At 40.1% G+C, this 16,640-nt stretch overlaps 1 protein-coding gene across 2 annotated transcripts in view; it reads right to left on the reverse strand.

Annotated features, from left to right (window-relative positions):
• Positions 1-16,640, reverse strand: part of DNAJC2 (DnaJ heat shock protein family (Hsp40) member C2) — a 32,155-nt gene that overhangs the window by 7,347 nt on the left and 8,168 nt on the right. The window contains exons 4-11 of one of the 2 annotated variants that reach the window (XM_063813944.1): positions 7,705-7,803; positions 7,381-7,427; positions 6,591-6,732; positions 4,530-4,610; positions 3,635-3,700; positions 2,742-2,833; positions 2,545-2,666; positions 1,964-2,113 (exon numbers count right to left, since the gene is read on the reverse strand). In XM_063813944.1, the coding sequence (XP_063670014.1) occupies positions 1,964-2,113; positions 2,545-2,666; positions 2,742-2,833; positions 3,635-3,700; positions 4,530-4,610; positions 6,591-6,724 (645 nt within the window). In that variant the 5' untranslated portion in view covers positions 6,725-6,732; positions 7,381-7,427; positions 7,705-7,803. 2 annotated transcript variants of the gene reach the window in all.

Raw genomic sequence — 16,640 nt, forward strand, 5'->3', positions numbered from 1 at the left:
CACGCCACTGCACTCCAGCCTGGACGACAGAGCGAGACTCCATCTCAAAAAAACAGACAATGACAACTGAACAGGTATAATTTTATCTCAGTGTAAATGTTTTTAACTTTTTCTTTTCTTTGAGACGGAGTCTCACTGTCGCCCAGGCTGGAGTCCAGTGGCACGAAATCGGCTCACTGCAAGCTCCACCTCCCAGGTTCAAGCTATTCTGCCTCAGTCTCCTGAGTAGCTGGGATTACAGGCGCCCGCCACCACACCTGGCTAATTTTTTCTATATTTAGTAGAGACGGGGTTTCACCATTTTGGCCAGGCTGGTCTTGAACTCCTGACCTCGTGATCCACCCGCCTCAGCCTCCCAAAGTGCTGGTTACAGGTGTGAGCCACCGCGCCTGGCTGTTTTTAACTTTTTCTAAATTTCAGGTGTACATATTTCAGTTTTCAACCCTGATAGTTTTTTTCTAAACGTAATCATCTTACCATTATCAAACCAAAAAACAAGTTAATATTCTAAAACTGTCCCAGCACTTTGGGAGGCCGAGGCAGGCGGATCGTGAGGTCAGGAGATCGAGACCATCCTGGCTAACACAGTGAAACCCCGTCTCTACTAAAAATCCAAAAAATTAGCCGGGCGTGGTCCCAGCTACTCGGGAGGCTGAGGCAGGAGCATGGCGTGAACCCAGGAGGCGGAGCTTGCAGTGAGCGGAGATTGTGCCATTGCACTCCAGCCTGGGCGACAGAGCAAGACTCTGTCTCAAAATATATATATATACACACATATATATATATATATACACACATATATATATATATATTCTGAAACTGTGTCTATATTCATATCTTCAGTTATCTCAGCATGTCTTTTTTTTTTTTTTTTTGAGATGGAGACTCTCTCTGTCTTGTTTAGTTACATTTGCATAGTAAAGAAAAGAAATACATTTATGCTTGGCCAGGTGCAGTGGCTCATGCCTATAATCCTAGCACTTTGGGAGTCCAAGGCAGGGGGATCACTTGAGGCCAGGAGTTCGAGACCAGCCTGGCCAACATGGTGAAACCCCGTCTCTACTAAAAATACAAAAATTAGCTGGGTGTGGTGGTATGCACCTGTAATCCCAGCTACTTGGGTGGCCAAGGCATGAGAATGGCTTGAACTTGGGAGGTGAAGGTTGCAGTGAGCCGAGATGGCGCCACTGCACTCCAGCCTGAGTGACTGAGACCCTGCCTCAACAACAACAATAACAAAAACTTAATTAGAAAAAGTTTTTTTGGCTGGGCACAGGTGGCTCATGCCTGTAATCCCAACACTTTGGAAGGCTGAGATGGGTGGATCATGAGGTCAGGAGTTCGAGACCAGCCTGGCCAACACAGTGAAACTCTGTCTCAACTAAAAATACAAAAAATTAGCCGGGCGTGCTGGCAGGCACCTGTAATCCCATCTACTCAGGAGTCTGAGGCAGGAGAGTTGCTTGAACCCAGGAGGCGGGGGTTGCAGTGAGCCAAAATCGTGCCATTGCACTCCAGACCAGGTGACAGTGCGAGACTCCATCTCAAATAAATAAATAAATAAAAATAATTTTTTTTTTTTTCCAAGAAATATTTTGGCTGGGTGCAGTGGCTCATGCCTGTAGTCCCAGCACTTTGGGAGGCCGAGGCGGGGAGATCACTTGAGGTCAGGAGTACAAGACCAGCTTTGCCAACATGGCGAAACCCTGTCTCTACTAAAAATACAAAAAATTAGCCAGGCGTGGTGGCACACGCCTGTAATCCCAGCTACTCGGGAGGCTGAGGCAGGAGAATCGCTCGAACCCGGAGGCGGAAATTGCGGTGAACTGAGATCGCGCCACTGCACTCCAGCCTGGGCGACAGAGCGAGACCCCATCTAAAAAACAAACAAACAAAAAGAAGTATTTTTGCTTAATAAGCAACTTGATTTACTTGTGCCTAGTGTTTGTTCAGTCTGATATACCTTGCATGAGTTTCGAAGTTTTTGCCTTTCCTTCTTAATGGCTTTTTTCTGGATATCTTTTTCCTTCTTTGCCAGCAATGCTTGCTGTCTAACTTCCTCCTCTTCTTTCTCCTTAGCTAACCGAGCAGCTTCTAATTCAGCTTGTCTTTGCTTTAAAAAAAGGGAGTAAAATCATTTTAATAGGTACAGTAAAATTCCTAAATGTTTTATAATTTTAAAAATTTAAACTTTTAATAAATTATATTAGGAAAAAAGGCAACATAAACTTATTGAAAACTGAAGGATGAACTCGGAAAGACAGCTGGTAAAGATCTATAAACATTTATTAGAAAATGTAAAATTGACATATTAGAAATAAGCATAATATTAAAGGAACTTATGACACAATTTTTTGCTCAATAAAAACTTGCTGGTAAGGAAGATCTCTCTCAATTATACCAACTGGTCATGATTCATTCACAGTAGCACCCAATTCTCTGCTTTCGAATTATAGTTTTTTAAAAAAATAGATGTGAAGATTAAAGTGAAGATTAAAGATTTCATAAACATTTAAAGTCCACCTTCATTAAATGTTGTCTTACTTTTTCTTTAGCTTCTTGCTCCTTCCGTTTAGCTTCTGCTTTTGCTTTCTTTTCTGCTTCTTTCTTGGCTTTTTCTTCTTCCTTGAACTTTTTTATCCTTGGATCACAGCTATATGCATTGTCTAGCAAAAGAAAAAGTTAATCTCATTTTGAATTTCTAACATTTAGGGGACTTAAAAAAAATCAATTCTACTTACCAACTAATGTTCTTATTCTGTTCATTTCTTCTTTTTTTCTTTGTGCTCTTGTTGCTCTGTTCTGCTTTTCAATCCATCTCCTCTCATCACGACTATAAAATAGAAAATATTGGAAACAAACTACTGCTTATAGATGCTATGACTGGAAAATGCAATATTTTATAAAATATTTATATGTACATAACATCCTAGAGGTTAAAATGCTGTGTCATTACTAACATTAAACAATGATTTTTTTTTTTTTGAGACAGACTTTTGCTCTTGTCGCCCAGGCTGGAGTGCAATGGCGTGATTTTGGCTCATTGCAACCTCTGCCTCCCAGGTTCAAGTGAGTCTCCTGCCTCAGCCTCCGGAATAGCTGGAATTACAGGTGCCTGTCACCATGCCTGGCTACTTTTTGTATTTTTAGTAGAGACAGGGTTTCGCCATGTTGGCCAGGCTGGTCTCGAACTCCTGACCTCAGGTGATCTGCCCGCCTTAGCCTCCCAAAGTGCTAGGATTACAGGAATGAGCCAGCACGCCCGGCCTAAACAGTGGTTCTATTTAATATTAATTTTGGTTATTTTTTGCACATTCATGTCAAAAGCATTTCTGCACACATACAAAAAAAAATTAATAAAACCTAGGTTAAGCAACCAGAAGAAAAAGATTTTGCTGAACTGAGCTATCTGACATTATATTCCTTGGCAATTTCTTAAGCATATCCTAACCAATTATTGATCTGGGCCCACCTAGTTTAACTTGTGAGAAAGGATTTCAAAATATTAAAAAATTGTTTAAAAAAGATGTACAAAGAGAAAATATGAAAGAAAATTTATGTGTCAATTTTTACATCATCCAAATACCAGAGAACCAAATAAATACCTTCCATTATTAATGATTTGCATACATACCATTCTGCTTTTTCTTTTTCTTCTTCATCTAAATAAGAAAATTCTCTCCAAGAATCAAAATTATACCTAATATAGACAGAAATAATACATGATCAAGACAGAATAAATGAAAAAAAATTCTTTTTAATGCAAGTGAATGAATTTGTTTTAATGGATACCTTTCCTTCCCTTCTAGTATTGAACTAAGGTCAAGTCTTTCTCCTTTTTTAAGGACATTGCATTTGGTATGAAAATCTAAAATGCACATATCACTCCATAATCAAAACCACACCACCCTGCTATCTCTTCTTTGTTAGGTTTTTCGCTTGACCAAGACCTATTTTTAAGTTTTCCTTGCCTTCAATTTCGCTAGTCTGTCAAGTCTGAAGGTAACCCTAGTAGTGGTTATCTCATCTCCAGTTTGTATCCTCTGAAGGTAAAAGCAATTACAACTGATAGAACTAAATCTTGTTATTTTTGTTCTATGTGATTTTATGTTTTTGTATTTACTAGACATTTGATGAGAAAATGTAGCACATATAAAATGGCCACTAACTATTACGCATATTAAAAATTAGTGAATTAGTTACAGAGACAAATAGCACTGTCTCCTTCCTCATGAACTCAAGTACTTTTAGTAGGAAGTAACTAAATAAAAATGTACTTATTTTTATTCAAATGACTCCCCAATTTTCATTTTTTACTACTATCATGTGCTTGATATCTAGAAATCTCATTAATAGAAAACAGGCTGAAAATCTTAAAAGTGTAAATATCACATAGGTAACAGAGTGCTTTTGTTCAGTGAAGGTTCTGCAATTTGTCCATCTGAATTAATTTATAAACAATCAAGTACTTATTGAATACTTTTCCTTTTAAAAAATGACAGCATCATACAAACAGTATATTCACTTACCAGAAAGAATAAAATATATCTACATCTTCAAATGATGAATTCATATCACCAAGTTTAGGAACATTTTTTTTATTTGACCATCTGAAATATCAAAGGAAATATTCTTACAATTCTTCAAAAATTATGTACAACAGTTCAACAAACAATTTAATTTATTAAAAACAATAATTTTTACTAATTCCTCTGATTTCCCTTCCCTACAAACTCTACAACTCGAAGATGGAGCTGGAAGGTCAGCAGTGGGGCATGAAACAATGCAGGTGTGCGAAAAGTGAGGCCAAAGATAGACTGGGGTGAGGAGAGAAACAACGGGACAGACTTCTAATCACAGGTTACCTTCAGTTCTATAAAATACAATGCCATAGCAGCTGCTAGGCAGGCTAGAAAAAATGGCAGCTAGCCCCTTTTGCCAAGCTCCTGTCCCTAAATAGTCAGCACAACAACAACCTGTAGGCCTAGCCCTTTAAAAATGTTAATATTCACAGAGGGAACTAATTTCCACCTCATCACCACCACCACCTTCCCCTTAGAGCCAGATTTCTCGGCTCAGCACTTCATCGATCACTGCTGAAAAGGATCCCGAAGCAGCTACTGATCCATGTTTTCTACTCTGTGAAATCATTACACAGAAAAATATACTACTCCTTTTTACCACCTCAGCACTGCTATAAAACAAACGTGGCCAGGCGCGGTGGCTCATGCCTGTAATCCCAGCACTTTGAGAGGCCAAGGCCAGCGATCACCTGAGGCCAGGAGTTTGAGACCAGTCTGGCCAATATGGTGAAACCCCGTCTCTACTAAAAATACACAAATTAGTGGTGGCAGATGCCTGTAGTCCCAGCTACTCAGGAGGCTGAGGCAGGAGAATTGCTTGAACCTGGGAGGCAGAGGTTGCGGTGAGCCAAGATTGTGCCACTGCACTCCAGCCTTGGCAAGAGAGCAAGATACTGTCTCAAAATAAAAAAGGAAAAAAAAAACCAAAAAACAGGTGAAATCCAAGGGAGAAAGGATGGCGGAAATACTAGGCGGCGCCAAACCGCTAATCAAAGTGGTTCTCAAATTTGGCTGCACAGTAGAATCACCTGGGAGCCTTAAAAATCCCCACAGAAATTCAAACCAATAAATCAGAATCTTTCCAGGTGGAACTCAGGCATCAGGAGTTCTTCCTGTTCTCCAGGTAATTCCAATGTGCAGCCAAGATGTGCTTTAAGGGAACCTGCCAATGCAGATGGAAAAAAAAGATGTAAAATAATATTGGTACATACTATTTTAAAACAAACTTTAATGAAATAAAATACGTATGCTTTAATCGTAACTATAAATAATGTTTTGTCAAAGAAGCCTTATGATAATCAGATGATCAAATAAAGAACAAAGGCTTTTCTCAACTGACAATGAGTCAGAGAGTAGTATACCGATTGATAAAGAGGAAATCAAAGAATGGAAAATTACTGTCACCTAAGTGTAAGAATCACACTATAAAAGTCAGATACTGTTATTTCTCTCAAAGCAAATTTTTTTTTTTTTTTGAGATGGAGTCTTGCTCAGTGTAGTGGCATGACCTCGGCTCACTGCAACCACTGTCTCCTGGGTTCAAGCAAAACTCCCGTCTCCGCCTCCCGAGGAGCTGGGATTACAGGCATGCACCTCCACAGCCAGCTAATTTTTGTATTTTAGTAGAGACGGGGTTTCACCATGTTGGCCAGGCTGGTCTTGAACTCCTGACCTCAGGTGATCCGTCCACCTCGGCCTTCCAAAGTGCTGGGATTACAGGTGTGAACCACTGCGCCCAGCCCAAGTAAATTTAAAAGAGAAACTTCCCATAAATTGTACAGAAATTTTACTATGGAAATGTAGAACTTCTGTTTAGAAAGCAATATAAATGAGAACAGTTAAGTTCACCAGAAGGGCTGAATATTGCAGAGAAGGAGGAGGAGGAGGAAGAGACAGTGGAAATAATCTATAAATGAAACTATTATCAGAGGGAAAGAGCAGAAACCTGGAAGACTACAATAAACAAGCCAACAGGGCACTATGATCAAAAGGGATGCCTTAACTTACCTGGAATTCCTTTCAAACACTGGGGTAAACACTTTGAAGAAATTATCCTTTGCTTCACTTTTAGAAGGAACTGAGTTATCAAAAGTAGGATCTACACTGTTAAATGCTCGTCTTTTCACTGGATCAGATAACATTTCATAAGCTGAGAAAAAAATTGTTAAGATCACATCACCATAACTTTACCTATTTTTTTCTGCAAGAAAACAAGTATTTCCCTCCTTAAAACATAGAAGTCATTAATTTTCATATTTGAAAATTTTGTTTGCAGGTTGGGGAGGATTTAATTTAGGTAACAACAGCTTTAGCACTACTGGATATAACTGGACTTAACTCCTTCTTTATTTTTCTAGTAGACAAGTGACAAAACAATAAATATCACCCACCCCTCAAGAGAAAAGATGACTCTGGGGAAAAAGAAATAGCTAGTAAGTTAATTGTTAGATCCCAAGGTTGTAAAAGATCGAAGGATCTTAGGCTTCTGGAGCACTGTGTAAGAGAACTGGCAAAGAGTAAATATGAACGGTGTGCATACAACTGTTCAAAAATTAGCATCAAAGTGTAAAATCACATTTAAGGAAACATTTAGAAATGGTGGTAACCTACATTAATTTGCTTAGTGATGTGTATGTAAATAGCAATAAGTAACTGTAGGGTCTGTACTAGGATATAATCAACTTCTTGATTTAAACTAGGCTAGCAAAACATCTAAGGAACAGTTTAGTCCCATAAAGCATCTGAAACGAAAAAAAAAAAAAATCTTAGTATTCTCATCATTAAATAGAACACTTACATGAATTAACTGTAGGATGAGCTTCTGATAAGAATCACCTGGGGATCCTGTTAAAATGCAGATTTTAATCAGTAGGTTTGGGGCAGGGCCTGAGACTGCATTTCTAATAAGCTGCCAGGTGTTGCTGATGCTGCTGGCTGGGGAAACCTCACTTTGTGTCGTGAGGCTCTGGGGTGATGATTAGAAAGAACTTGATATAACTAAAATGTTTTAAAATGTCAAAGGATAGTTGAATGAACTACAGTATGCATAAGAAACCCAATCCCAGCAATTAATAAATAACAATTACTATTAGAAATTCCTGACTCTAAAGCATTTTCTTACCTTTAGTTATGCAAGTGAAGTAGTCATTATCTCCTTCTTTTATTGGTTCACCAGCTGCTTTCCGTTTGTCTGGGTGATGTTTTAAAACCATTGCTTTATCTACAAAACCAGTCAGATTGAGATAATTTGTCACTTTATGCACCAAAAATAAAGATGAGCTACATGTAGACCATTTCTAAAATCATAAGGCTAATATTAGAATCTTTTCTCCCACAGTAAAATATATGCTTATTCAATGTGAAAATTATAGAGAAACTGATTTATTTATTATTATTATTTTTTGAGACGGAGTTTTGCTCTTGTTGCCCAGGCTGGAGTGTAATGGCACGATCTCGGCTCACTGCAACCTCCGCCTCCCGGGTTCAAGCGATTCTCCTGCCTCAGCCTCCGGAGTAACTGGGGTTACAGGTGCCCGCCACCATGCCCAGCTATTTTTTTGTATTTTTAGTAGAAACAAGGTTTCACTATGTTGGCCAGGCTGGTCTCAAACTCTTGACCTCAGGTGATCCACCCGCCTCGGCCTCCGAAAGTGCTGGGATTACAGGTGTGAGCCACTGAGCCCGGCTTGAAATAATTATTTTAAGAATTAGCCAAAGTGCCCCTAACCAACGACAATGACTCTTAACATTTTGGTGTATTTCTGCATAGACATTTTTGTTTTCTTAAGCATATGCTTTAAAAAATTCAGGTGTAGGCTGGGCATGGTGGCTCATGCTTGTAATCCCAGCACTTTGGGAGGCCGAGCTGGGAGGATCACTTGAGGTCAGGAGTTCAAGACTAGCCTGGCCAATATGGCAAAACCTGGTTTCTACTAAAAATACAAAAACTAGCTGGGCGTGGTGGTGCATGCCTGTGGTCCCAGCTACTCAGGTGGCTCAGACATAAGAATCGCTTGACCCATGAGGTGGAGGTTGCAGTGAGCTGAGATGGCGCCACTGCATTCCAGCCTGGGTGACAGAGTGAGACTCAGTCAAAAAGAAGAAGAAGAAGAAAAAAACAATTCAGATGTAATCGTATGTACTAATTTATATTCTGCTTTTTTCAACTTCACATTATAGCGTTTGCATTTTCCATGGTTTTTTCCTTGCAAACTCTTCAAATTTTTCTTTCAAATGACTGCTTAATACAGTATTTCAAGTAGATTTGTTATAATTTAGGCATTTCTCTACTGTTGGACATTTGTGCCATTTCCAATTTTGCATTATTATAAATAATGCCAATTTGAATAATTTTAAATGTAAGTATTTTTCCTTATTTAGGATTCTTTCTTCTTAGGATATAATCACAGAAGTGAACTTCATGAATGGAAATGGAACAAGTTATTTTCCAAAAGGCATACTATTTCATACTCCTACGTGAACATCCTTTTACCACAGCCTCAGCCACAGTACAGCTAATTATTTAAAATTTGTGATTATCGCTGGTGGTCAACAATTTTTTTGTTTTTCATCCTTTAACTGGAAAAAGGAGGGGCTGTCTCAGTTTTTCTTCTGACTCTGTGTGTCACTTACAATAAATAATGCTAGCTGTTAACATCTACATAGCAGTTGACATGTGCCAGGCCTGTTTACCAGTTAATCTTCTCCGTGATCCTATGAGGAAAGTACTATTACTGTCTCCATTTTATAGATGAGGAAAATGAGGCACAGAGGAGACGTTATGTAGCCACTACCACTGCAACTTGCTCAAATTTCCGGCCAAGTCGGGCTCTAATCCAGACAGCCTGACTCCTCAGCCTGTGTTTGTATGCTGCCTCTCCTAATTCATTATGTTTATTAATAATTTTTCCCCGTTTTGTTAACACTTATGTTTTAAAAAAAGTCATCTTTATTTACATTTACTGATCATTTCTTTTGTAATTTCTTCTAGTACTTACAATAGTTCTAGTTTCATTAACATTTCCTATACACTGAAAAAATTTTTTAATCTTTTTGGAATTTTAATATAGTCAAGAAAGTATCTAAACTTCTCATTTTTCAAAATCTTACTGTCATTTAATAATCCTTCCCTTTTCCACTGATTTGTGACACTATAATAGTAAATTTTACAAGGGCTTGTTTTGGTTACTTATTCTTGCCCTGGGGTTATCTTTAAACTGACCACAGCTTTCTAATATATTTGATCGTAACTTCCAAAAACTGTGTAATTTTTGCTTATTTGTCTTGCATCTAGTCACTTAACTCTCTTTTGCTTTTCTAGGCAGATCCTATATTATCTACAAATAATATATTTATTTCCTTCTTTCTAATAGTTGTCTCTTATTTAATAACTTAACTCACTGACCCAAACTCCCAAAATAGCATAAAAAATAAAAAGCAGGCTGCTTCACCCCTGGATTTTAGGTAATAGCATTAATGCCACATAGCTAAAAGTTTGCTAGCTGTGGGCCTGCAACAGTTATCAAAGTAGGGAATTAACTACATTTCTTTTCAAAATTCTTATCAAAACGGAATGGGTGTTAAACTGTATTCTATGTGCTTTCACTACCTACTCAGGAAATCACATGGATTTAATATTATCTGAGCTATAATTTTGCTATATTAATATACTTCCTAAGTTGGATTCCTGAGAGAAACTCTATGTGTTCATGAACACTATTATTCTTTTAGTGTACTATTAAATTGCATTTGTTATTTTATTTTATTTTTTTTTTGAGACAGGGTCTCACTCTGTTGCTCAGGCTGGAGCACAGTGGCACCCAATCTCAGCTCACTGTAGCCTTAACCTCCCTGGCTCACGTGATCCTCCCACCTCAGCCTCCCAAGTGGCTGGGATTACAGGTGCTCTCCACCATGCCTTGCTAACTTTATTTATTTATTGAGATGGAGTTTTGCTCTTGTTGCCCAGGCTGGAGTGCAGTGGCACAGTCTCAGCTCACTGAAACCTCCGCCTCCTGGGTTCAAGAGATTTCCTGCCTCAGCCTCCTGAGTAGCTGGGATTACAGCCATGTGCCACTACGCCCAGCTAATTTTTGTATTTTTAGTAGAGACAGGGTTTCACCATGTTGGCCAGGCTGGTCTCGAACTCCTGACCTCGTGATCTGCCCACCTCAGCCTCCCAAAGTGCTGGGATTACAGGCGTGAGCTATCACACCCAGGTCTTTTTTTTTTGTAGGGGAGGGGTTTCGTCATGTTGGCCAGGCTGGTCTTGAACTCCTGGGCTCAAGCGATCCTCCCACCCTGGCGTCCCAAAGTGCTAGAATTACAGGCCTGCGCCACCATGCCTGGCCACTATTTTTTTATGATACAAGTATCTGTACACACTTATGGGGTACATGTGATTATTTTGTTCATAATACATGAACAAAATCCATTTTTTTTTTTTTGAGATGGAGTCTCACTCTGTTGGCCAGGCTGGCGTGCAATGGCATAATCTTGGCTCACTGCAACCTCCACCTCCTGGGTTCAAGCGATTCTCCTGTCAGCCTCTGGAGTATCTGGGATTACAGGCACCTGCCACCACGCTCAGCTAATTTTTGTATTTTTAGTAGAGACAGGGTTTTGCCATGTTGGCCAGGCTTGGTCTTGAACTCCTGACCTCAAGTGATCTGCCTGCCTCGGCCTCCCAAAGTGCTGGGATTACAGGCGTGAGCCACTGTGCCTGGCTCATTTTGTGCATAATTCATGATACATGCATAAACCACGTAATGATCAAGTCAGGGTATTTGGGTATCTATCAACTTGAGTGTTTATTATTTCTATGTATTGTGAACATTTCAAGTTCTGTCTTCTAGCTATTTTGAAATATACAATACATTATTGTTAACTATCATCACCCTACTCTGCTACAGAACACTGAGACTTATCCCTTCTAACTGTATGTTTGTATCCATTGACCAACCTCTCTTTATCCCTCTCCTCCCAATACCCTTCTCAGCCTCTGGTATCTATCATTCTATCTACTACCTCCACGAGATCAACTTTTTAAGCTCCCACTGTTCTCAAGAGTGAGAACATGCAATATTTGCCTTTCTGTGCCTAGCTTATTTCACTCAACATAATGACCTGCAGTTCCATCTATATTGCTGCAGACGTTTCATTCTTTTTTATGGCTGAGTGGTATCCCATTGTATACATATACTTTTCTTTATCAACTAGTCTGCTGATGGACACTTAGGTTGATTCCTTATCTTTGTTATTATAAACAGAGCCGCAATAAAAACATGGGAGTGCAGGTACCCCTTTGACATACTGTTTTCTTTTCCTTTGGATAAATATCCAGTAGTGGGAACGCTGGGCTATATGTTAATTCTATTTTTAATTTTTTGAGAAATCTCCATACTAATTTGCATAGTGGCTATGCTAATTTAGATTCCTACCAACAGTGTATAAAAATTCCCTTTTCTTAAATTTGCTATTTTTTTTTTTTTTTGAGGCGGAGTCTTGCTCTGTCACCCAGGTTGGAGTGCAGTGGTGCAGTCTTGGCTCACAGCATGCTCTGCCTCTCGGGTTCATGCCATTCTCCTGCCTCAGCCTCCCGAGTAGCTGGGACTACAGGCACCCGCCACCACGCCTGCCTAATTTTTTTGTATTTTTAGTAGAGACGGGGTTTCACCGTGTTAGCCAGGATGGTCTCAATCTCCTGACCTCATGATCCGCCCGCCTTGGCCTCCCAAAGTGCTCGGATTATAGGCGTGAGCCACTGCACCCAGCGAATTTGCTATTATTTTTAACATTTTAACTGGTTTTTCTTTTTCATTATATTAATAGGAATTGTTTGTAGGATTTTTTGGGCTCTCTTTGCTAGGTTTTGCATACTCAGATTACATTAAACTTTACAACTTAACAAAATGAATTATTCCAAAACAGTTTATGATTAACCGATTCTCCAATTACAAAATAAAACACCAAGTTTATATTCAGCATTAGAATTTTTAATTCTTTAACACTTGAAACAATTCACCTGAAAAATTATCTGGGCCTAAAAATTGTTTTTAGGAGTAAATTCTTTGGTAACTTTAATGTTTTTCATCCTTTTTTTGGGGGGGGGGGGGATGGGGACAGGGTCTTACTATTGCTCACGGTGGAGTGCAGTGGTGTGATCACGGCTCACTGCAGCCTTGACCTCCTGGGCTCAAGCACTATCTCAGCCTTCTGAGCAGCTGGGACCACAGGCACGCACCACTATGCCCAGCTAATTTTTGTATTTTTTGTAGAAATGGGGTTCTGCCATGTTGCCCAGGCTAGTCTTGAACTACAGAGCTCAAACAATCCACCACCTCAGCCTTCCAAAGTGCTGGGATCAAAGGCATGAGCCACCATGATTAGCTCTTTGTGTATTTCACTACGTTTTGAGTATCCTGTATCTGAAATGCTTAGGACCAAAAGTGTTCGGGATTTCAAATTTTTTTAGATTTTGGAATATCTGCATTATACTTACTGGGTGAGCATCCATTCCAAATCTGAAAAGCCAAAATCCTCCAGTGAACATTTCCTTTGAAGTGTCATGCTGGCACTCAGAATTTGGAGCATTTTGGACTTTGGAGTTTTGGATTAGGGATGCTCAACTTGTATTTGTTTATTCTTCTTATAAAACCCAGTTTGGGATACTGTCTTATTTATTTTCTTCCTACATCTTCCTTTGTGCTATTCTTTTAAACCTCTGAATTGAATTTCCACCTTATCTTTTCTTTCTTTTGAAAAAAGTAACAGAATAGGTTAAGGCAATGAATTTACTTAAGGTACAGATTTAGCTGCCAGTCCTTAAGTTTTGATAAAGCAGTAATCTTACTTTTGTGGAAAAAAAGTCTATTAGCATAATTTTTATTTCTGTCTAGGCTCAAAAGAATATATTTAATTTCCAAGTGACTGGTATTTTTGGTTTGTTTAATCATATCTGTCTGATTCAGCGGAGATAAAACTTAGATAAAATAAATGCCCAGATTTTAAGCATTCATTAAGTTCAGTGAGTTCTGACAATCATATACACTTATGTAACTACTATCCAAAGGAAAATATAGGCCGTTTCCATCATCCAAAAAGTTCCCTTGTACCCTTTTCCACTGGGCTCCCATCCTCTACCAGCTGAGGCAACCGTTTTCTGATGCCTGTCACCACTTTTGCATGTTCCTGAGCTTCAAGTAGATGTAACTGACAGTATGCCTGTGTCTGGCTTCTTTTACTCATGGTTTGAGATTCATCCATGTTTTTCTGTGTATTGGCAATTTGTTCTTTTAAAAATTGCTGATTAGTATTCCACTGCACCAAAATATATAGCAGTTTGCTTATCTATTTCCATGTTATTAAATATTTGGGTGATTTCCAGTTTCTGGACATTGTGAATAGGTTGTTGTGAACTTTTTTTTTTTTTTTTTTTTTGAGACGGAGTCTCGCTCTGTTGCCCAGGCTGGAGTGCAGTGGCGTGATCTCAGCTCACTGCAAGCTCCACCTCCCGGGTTCACGCCATTCTGCTGCCTCAGCCACGCGAGTAGCTGCGACTACAGGTACCCGCCACCACGCCCAGCTGATATTTTTGTATTTTTAGTAGAGATGGGGTTTCACCGTGTTAGCCAGGATGGTCTCGATCTCCTGACCTCATGATCCGCCCGCCTTGGCCTCCCAAAGTGCTGGGATTACAGGCGTGAGCCACTGTGCCCGGCCTGTTGTGAACGTTTTTGCAGAAATCTTTTGGCTGGGCACGGTGGCTCATGCCTGTAATCCCAGCACTTTGGGAGACTGAGGCAGGTGGATCACTTGAACTCAGGAGTTCGAGACCAACCTGGCCTGGTCAACATGGTGAAACCCAGTCTCTACTAAAAAATACGAAAATTAGTCAGACATGTTGGCAGGTGCCTGTAATCCCAGCTACTTAGGAGGCTGAGGCAGAAGAATGAGGCAGGAGAACCACTTGAACCCTGGAGATGGAGGTTGCAGTGAGCCAAGATCACGCGACTGCACTCCACCCTGGATAACAGTTAGACTCTGTCTTAAAAAAAAAAAAGAAAAGAAATCTTGAAAAAAATTTTTTTTAATTTAAAAAAAAAAAAGAGAGAGACAAGGTCTCGCTATGTTGTCCAGGTTGGTCTTGAACTCCTGAGCTCAAGTGATCCTCCAGCCTTAGTCTCCCACAGTGCTAGGATTACAGGGATGAGCCACCATGCTTGGCCTATAGAAATCTTTTCATGAGCATAATAAAATTATTTATTTCAACATATACTGCAAGGGTTCAGAAACAGTGACAAATATTTTTGGTATTTTTTGGGCATTTTTTGAGGCAGTTTCCCTCTGTCACCCAGGCTGGAGTGCAATGGTGCAATCTCGGCTGGCTGCAACCTCTGCCTCCCAGGTTCAAGCGATTCTCGTGCCGCAGCCGCCCAAGTAGCTGGGATTACAGGCATGCGTCTCCATGCCCGCCTAATTTTTATATTTTTAGTAGAGACGGGGTTTCGCCATGTTGGCCAGGCTGGTCTCGAACTCCTGACCTCAGGTGATCCACCCGCCCCAGCCTCCCAAAGTGCTAGGATTACAAGTGTGAGCCACCGCACCCGGCTCCTACTTCACACTTAATTAATTTTCATTATTGACATTCAAAATATACTCAACAAAAATAAAACTTGGCTTGTAATATGAAGCAAGCATTCAAAGGACCTCAAATGGTATCAGATTTACATTTTTATTAGGTTTGTGCTAATAATTACAGATTTGCAAACAGTAACTTTGCATTTTAACTTTTAGATAGATTTTCAGAAAGCAATGAGTAGCAACTGTGTTTTACAGTGACAGAGGTGAGAGAATGACAGTTTCTTTCTAAATAAAGACTGACGGACTATTCCACAAGGGTGGTAGAGAGTAAGTTAGAATTACCCTTATTGTTAACAATCTCTACACTGGTGCTGCAAAACTTTTGGCTAGAGAATACATATTCAAAAGCTGAATTTCTTTTCTTTCTTTCTTTTTTTTTTTTTTTTAATGAGACAGAGTCTCACTCTCTCACTCTGTTGCTCAGGTTGGACTGCAGTGGTACAATCTCCGCTCACTGCAACTTCCGCCTCCCAGGTTCAAGCGATTCTCATGACTCAGCCTCCCAAGTAGTTGGGCTTACAGGCATGCGCCACCGCACCTGGCTAATTTTTGTATTTTTAGTAGAGATGGGGTTTCACCACATTGGCCGGGCTAGTATTGAACTCCAGCCTCAAGTAATCTGCCTGCCTTGGTCTTCCAAAGTGTTGGGATTACAGGTGTGTGACCCACTGTGCCTGGCTAAAAATCAATTTCTACAAGGCCAATAAAAAGAGTGGATTTAGGCCGGGTGCGGTGGCTCACGCCTGTAATCCCAGCATTCTGGGAGGCCGATGTGGGTGGATCACCTGAGGTCGGGAGTTCGAGACCAGCCTGACCAACATGGTGAAATCCCGTCTCTATGAAAAATACAAAATTAGCCGGGCGTGGTGGCACATGCCTCTAATCCCAGCTACTCGAGAGGCTGAGGCAGGAGAATCGCTTGAACCTGGGAGGCGGAGGTTGTGGTGAGCCAAGATGGTGCCATTGCACTCCAGCCTGCGCAACAAGTACGAAATTCTGTCTCAAAAAAAGACAGTGGATTTAACAGAAGCATATGAATGTTTCTTTTACAATTTATTGCACATTTTTAATCTTTTGAGAAAGCTTTCACCTTAAAACACAAACTATTTTCACAGTTCTATTATCAATTCTAATTAACAAATTTATCTGTACTGAGACATATTTGGTATTTGTATGCTATTCTATTTTTTTGGAAACAGAGTGTCGCTCTTGTTGCCCAGGCTGGAGCGCAATGGTGCAACCTCAGCTCACTGCAACCTCTGCCTCCTGGATTCAAGCGATTCTCCTGCCTCAGCCTCCCAAGTAGCTGGGAATACAGGTGCCCGCCACCACACCCAGCTAATTTTTTTGTATTTTTAGTAGAGACGGGGTTTCACCACGTTGGCCAGGCTGGTCTCATACTCCTCACCTCAGGTG

Source organism: Pan troglodytes, chromosome 6 (genome assembly GCF_028858775.2).
Source record: "Pan troglodytes isolate AG18354 chromosome 6, NHGRI_mPanTro3-v2.0_pri, whole genome shotgun sequence".
NCBI lineage: Eukaryota > Metazoa > Chordata > Mammalia > Primates > Hominidae > Pan > Pan troglodytes.